Here is a 6,546-nt window from a genome sequence, read left to right on the forward strand (position 1 = left end):
GACGGTGGAGGGGGGTGTTCCTCTGTCTCACCCACCTGCTTTTGCCAGCGAGAAGAGCGCCCCGCCTTTCCTCCTTCGCTTCTGCTCCAAAAAAAAAGAAAAGAAAAAAGAACGAGCAGGCCTCTCGGGACCGCGGCCTGACCCAGAGCGACCAGCCGAAGCCTTCCGACTGGGCCCCGGCGAGAGGGCAACCGGCAATGGGCAGCCCTGGGCGTCTCAGGCGAGCGCGCGTGCGCGTGCGCGCGTTCTCCCCCCCCCCCGTCGCCTCCCGCGCCACCTTTAAAGCCGCCTGGGCGGGAGCGAGCGCCGAGCGTTGCGCCGGGGCGGCGCCCACTCCCCGGGCCAATGGCGCGCCGCCTCTATTTAAATAGACGAGCCGTGTCAATCATTCGCCTCTCCGTCAGCCTCCTTTCCATCGCCATATTGGGCCGGGGGGCCGGAGAAGGCGCCCTCCCTCCCGCCTTCCTCGGGGCTCCTTCCTAGCCGCCGGAGCTCCGGCTTCGCTTCTTCCGCCAGCCGCCCGGAGTCCAAAACAGGTCCTCCTCTTCCTCCTCCTCCTCCTCCTCCTCGCCGCCGGGCTCCTCGGGCGTCTGGCCGGCCGCTTTTCACTCCTCGTCGTCGTCGTCGTCTGCGGCGGAGGCAGCGGCGTCTCCCGGACCTGCGGAAAAGCGCTCCGGCAAGCAGCGGCCGCCTTCCTTCAGTGGGCATTTTTTTTCTCTCCCCCCCCCCGAACCGCGCTCGGTTCTCCGTCGCTGCCCGCCTCCCCCGGCTTATGCGAGGCTCCGGCCGGCAGGGTTGCTGCGCGCTGTCCGCCCGGGAAGCGCTCCCTCGCCTGGGTCCAGCGGAAAGGCCGCCCGCCGTCGCCGTCACCACCGTCGCCGCCGCCACCACCTCCCCGAGCGGGACGCCGAACCCCTCACCCGCCGCCGCCTTAGCGCCGCGGCCGGCTGCGCGGCGGGCCATGTCGAAAGTGCGTGTCTCGAATGGGAGCCCGACCCTGGAGCGGATGGAAGGCCGGCCGGCGGACGGCCCCAAACCCTCGGCTTGCCGCTGCCTCTTCGGCCCCGTCGACCGGCCGGAGCTGGCGCGCGAGTGGCAGGAGCAGAGCCGCCACCTGGAAGAGGCCGGCCGGAGGCGGTGGAACTTCGACTTTCGGCGCGGGCAGCCCCTGGAGGGCCGCTTCGAGTGGCAGGCGCTGGATAAGGCGGCGCTGCCCGACTTCTACAGCCGACCCCCGCGGCTCGGCGGGGCCCGGGCCAAGGCTGACGGCCGGGAGCGGCGCCTGGAGCTTAACGGAGACCGCTCGCCGCCTAGGGGGCTGCGCTGCGCTCAGGCACCGGCCGCGGAGGAGCAGGAGCCCGAACCGGAGTCCCAGCAGCAGGACGGCGCCGCGCTAACCCTCAGCTCCGGCCCGAGGAAGCGACCTGCCGCGGATGGTAATATACCTTGATCCTCGGGAGGAGCTCCGCCGCCGCCCGGAGACGGTCGGATGGGCTGCTTCGCCACACGAAGGGGGGAAAATATTATTTTCCCGGCTTGTCTGATCGTTCTCCGGCCATATGAAGGGCTCGGGGCTGAGGACGATCGCCTTTCGCCCTTTGATTTCCGAGCCGGGCGTTGCTTGGAAGCGAATCCCCGGTCAATTGGGGGCTTTTTCTCCCGCCGGGGCTCGACCCGGAGCTGTTCCTCCTCCTCCTCTCGGGGCATCTGCCCTTGGACCTTCCTCTCCCTACAGGGAGCCAAACGGGGCCCCGTCGATTTCCCAGAGACCGATTTTCATAGAAGCTTTTTTGTGGGGTGGGGGGAGATTAACTGGGCTGCCCGGCCTGCAGCTTTCACAGACCAGATCTTTGATCTTTTTTGTTTGCAAGGTTTTGTTTTTATTTATTTACTTATTTCCCGCCGTTGTTATTATTATTATGCATACCGATAACCCAAATGGCAAACACATCCACCATATTTTCCACCTTCTATTTTTCCCCACAACCACCATCGCAACCATCCTATAAGGCTGTTTGGCTTGGCTGTGGGATCCCTTAACCGACTGTTTTTTCTCTCTCCTGGCTGTCAAAACAGGCCTGGTTTCAGATATTCCTAACCATAAGGGGATCCTCTTTACAATTCCTAATACTCTTATCCTTAGCCTGGTGGCACTGCGTATATTTTTTTATGCCCATGGCTGAGGATTCAAGAATTCCCTTCCAAAGTGATGCTGTTTTCCTGCCCTTCTTTAGTGAGTAATGGACGGACGGTATCAATCTTTTTAATATCCTCCTTCCCTGTTTTTCCCCCCACTCCTGAAAACCTCCCCCCTTAGATTCCTCTCCTCAAAGCAAAAGAGCCAACACAATTGAAGAAATTTCTGAAGAGCGTTGTGGAGATCCACCCATGGCCAGCTCAGAGGAACAAACGCCCAAGAAGAAGACAATATCCAGTCCGAAGCGGTGTCAAACGTAAATCGGTTGTTGTAGAGGTGAGTTTTCTGTTTTAGAAGGAAATGCTTCATTGTTTTGTGTGTTTTTGTATCCATTCAGTTTGTTTGGCAAATCGGTCAGTGCAATATCATCGGATGAAGTATGGAGTTTTGTGTGATATTTTTTTTTTAAAAAGCAAGCTGTCAAATTCAGGCTTACTCTACTGAGTAAAGAAGTCGCTTTTAGAAGCAAATGAGCAATAATTCTACTATAACTGATAAGGTGTTTGCTGAATTAAAAGCTGTCTTTGGACACTATACTTTTGAATTCATTTGCAGTATATATATATTTTAGTAAAGTGGCAATGTAGACTTATTTTTAAATTTCCTTTACTTTTTAATCTTTCTTTTTTTAAAAAATGAAAATCCTAAAATCCATGGACAGGAAAGGCTTTTAAAAATAACACCTCCCCCCATTAACTGTTGTGCATTGTAAACAATTGGTATGTCATTTGAAATGTCCAGGCTTTTTCTACCTAGAGATATAAAACTTTTGTGGAGCGGGGGGAGGGGGAAATGAATAGCAAACAACATATTTGGACTATATTCTTAGTGGCAGTTAAGGGAATAGCTCAAAGGCGCGAAGAATCTCTTAATTAAGGACAGACATTCTGGATAGACTTTTCCATAGCAGGAATGGTGTAGGAATCCTGGCAGATCCGATTTCCAAATTAATAAAATTGGGAAATTAGCTTTCAGCTTGGAAGTAGACAAGTAGATGCTGTTGGGATGAGAGAGGACACATGCTCAAGTTAACTACTACTAACTGTTTACTTGGACATTTGAAAGGGAAATAAAAGCTTTTGGGTGGACCAATCATAGGAGAGAGGGTGAGAAAGAGAGAGGGAGGGCGCATACACTGAGGCTGGTATCTGTCTCTTGAACACCTCCCAGAAAATAACAGGGTAGCGCAAAACTTAGCCTTTTCTCACTACATCTAAGCAGTTTCCTATTTGTGGTTAATTCTGTCAGCTTTCAGTCTGAAATCTGGTTGGTGCAGATTAACAGAATCCCTCCTTAGCCAAGAAGTACATTATGAAATCTTTGTTGGTCGGTTTGTCTTGTTTTTCTCTGGTGAGATTATAAAATCTCTTATGAGAGAGAGAAAAAAAACCCAACCAAAAAAATTGGCTGTTGGAAGAATGCAACACATTTAGAAGAATTCGTGCAGCACGCTAGGTTTAGTTAATGCTAATCTTGGTTAGACTTGTGGCTCAAAAGTCTTGAGCAAATCCAATCATTTGGATTATTGTAGTGTGTGTGTGTGTGTGTGTGTGTGTGTGTTTGACTAATTTGGGAAACAAACCAAGCCAGTTGTGTGTATACAATGATGAAAACGGTAAAATCTGCAGGTTTTCTGAAAAGCCAAAAAAAAAAAAAAATCTTTTAATTAGAAAACAGGATTCTAAAAGTTGGCATAATAGAAACCAGTCTTGACTGGTGGGGCTGATTCGAATGCTTCCTGTCAGTGGATGATTAGAGCCAGTTTGGTCTAGTGGTAAGAGCACCGAACTGGGAGATTGTAAATACTAGTCCTGCTTTAAGACATGAAAGTCAGCTTGGTGACTTTGGGTTGATCTCCTGTCTCTCAGCCCAACTCACCTCACAAGATGGTTGTAAGGAAAATAAGGACACAATGTGCATAAATAATAAATTTAAAAAGTGTAACTGCAGACCCCCAGAACGTTTTGACAGCAGATTTTATTTGTTTTGTATATTTGTGTGTGTGTGTGTGTGTGTGTGTGTGTGTGTATATATATATATCTACGAAAACAAATATATATGTATGTATGTATGTATGTATGTATGTATGTATGTATGTATGTATGTATGTATGTTTGTGAACTGCCAAGAGCAGGGGTCTCCAAACTTAACGACTTTAAGACTTGTGGACTTCAACTCCCAAAATTCCCAGAATTCTGGGAGTTGAAGTCCACTAGTCTTAAAATCCCCAAGAATTCTGGGAGTTGAAGTCCACTAGTCTTAAAGTCCCCAAGAATTCTGGGAGTTGAAGTCCACTAGTCTTAAAGTCCCCAAGAATTCTGGGAGTTGAAGTCCACTAGTCTTAAAGTCCCCAAGAATTCTGGGAGTTGAAGTCCACTACTCTTAAAGTCCCCAAGAATTCTGGGAGTTGAAGTCCACTACTCTTAAAGTCCCCAAGAATTCTGGGAGTTGAAGTCCACTAGTCTTAAAGTCCCCAAGTTTGGAGACCCCTGGCCTAGAGTTACTTGGATGAGATAGATGTTGCAGAAATTTGATAAACAAAAATAAAATATCAAACTTAGAGACTGCCTATCTCGCTCCCACCATAACGCTCTAAAAAGAACAAAGCAAGGCAATTGATACCTTTTCTCTTCCTTCCTTTCAGAATTAAGAATATTTGTTTCCTTGTACTTTGGAGGAGGCAAATGAAGCCAAGAAAATCCAGCACTCGCATTCATATGTGCACCTGTACATGTATGAATGAATGAATGAAAAGAAAGAAAACATATCACTGATTCTCCATCGGATGGGGAACTCCTTAAAGCACTGAAAAAAAACAACCTGCAAAGGAATAACACTATATCAGGCTGTCGTAAAAGGGCCTGCCTCTTAAAAGCAATGGATGTAGCGTTCTCCAATTAGGTTTTCCTCATTTGCTTCTTTGTACTACCTGTGTAAATAGTTTTTACATTATGTAGCACATAAATCTTTCTCCCCTCTTTGGAGGGGGCGGAGGGATTTTGGGGAGGGATTTTGTTTGTCTTGTGAAGGGGTGGAGCTAATAAAAGGTGGTGGGTTCGAAATCTGCTTCCAAACCCCAGGAAGAAGCAGGTGTGTATTAAAGGAACATTGTTCCCCTTTTGCGTGTGTGTGTGTGTGTGTGTGTGTGTGTGTGTGTGTGTGAAAGTCCAAGGTAATAAAAGAAATTGGCATTTAATCATAGTTTTCCAGCAGGTTAATGAATCTGCTGGTGAAATTTATGTGTCAAAGACACAATCTGAGAAATGTTTGCCTGCGATGGCCTCACTGGAAGAGATGGGAGCTTTGAGGAAGTACCCAGTTTCTAAGGTGGCGTGAGATGCTTTGAGATCACACAGGACAAGATTTTGTGCAGGAGGCCCAGTTCTCTGTAGAGCTGCAAAAGGGGAACACTCTTAAGGGGCATTTTCTCGTAGGTTTTTTTTTATTTTTTGGCCTCCTTACTTTTTAAAAGTCCTGCCCAACAATATGCACAGCGTAGAGGAGAAATTAATAAATTCTTGACGTCCAAAATCTTGTTTGCTCACTTTTCTGGCCCTTCATTAAGTGGGTAAATGAAAAGGAAACAGTATTTTTTTTTTTTTACATTTTCTGGGTGGGGTTTTTGTTTTTTTGAAAAAAAAAGTTTTGAAATGTACCTGTGTACATAACTGTAAAGACACTGAGAAATTATACTAACTTATTTATGTTAAAAGATTTTTTTTTAATCTAGAAGATATTTTCCCAGAAAGCCAAAGTGGCGTGTGGTTTTTGTGCATTTGTAAATGCTCTATTTGGTAGGGGATTTTTGTTGATGTTGTTAGCCTCTGCGGGGAGTTTGTTTTGTTAATTAATATGGCTGTGCTTAAATGATTGCAGACTGAGCCAGTTCAATTTTTTTCTTTTGTAATGTGCAAGAAAAAAAAAAAACCAGTTGCCAAGTGATACTGTTTTACATCAAGCAATCAATAAAGACAACTGCCATATATAAATAAAGAAACTGTCTTTGTGTGTTTTATAAAACCTGGGAACTATTTGACAGATACACATTAACAGAGTTGGAAGGGACCTTGTAGGTCATCTAGTCCAACCCCCTGCCCAGAAAGGAGACCCTACACCATTTCTAACAAACGGCAATCCAGTTTCTTCTTGAAAGCCTCCAGTGATGAAGCTCCCACAACTTCTGAAGGCAAGATGTTCCATTTGTTGATTGTGCTCACCGTTGAAGCTCCTTAATTTAATTTGCCTGTTTTCAAAATATTTAAAGGTAGTCCTTGATTTATGACCACAGTGGAGCCCAAATTTCCCATGGCTAAGCCAAAAAGTTGAGTTTTTACCCCTTTGACAACATT

The 6,546-nt window shown here is 47.2% G+C and overlaps 1 protein-coding gene across 1 annotated transcript; it reads left to right on the forward strand.

Moving 5' to 3' along the window:
- Positions 1–384: 384 nt before the first annotated feature.
- Positions 385–6,194, forward strand: CDKN1B (cyclin dependent kinase inhibitor 1B). The gene is made up of 3 exons (XM_081958042.1): positions 385–1,436; positions 2,318–2,473; positions 4,842–6,194. The coding sequence occupies exons 1-2, from the start codon at positions 773–775 to the stop codon at positions 2,455–2,457; spliced, it is 804 nt and encodes a 267-aa protein (XP_081814168.1). The 5' UTR covers positions 385–772; the 3' UTR covers positions 2,458–2,473; positions 4,842–6,194.
- The last annotated feature ends 352 nt before the right edge of the window (positions 6,195–6,546 follow it).

Source organism: Natrix helvetica, assembly GCF_964273705.1.
Source record: "Natrix helvetica genome assembly, chromosome: 6".
Taxonomy (NCBI): Eukaryota; Metazoa; Chordata; class Lepidosauria; order Squamata; family Natricidae; genus Natrix; species Natrix helvetica.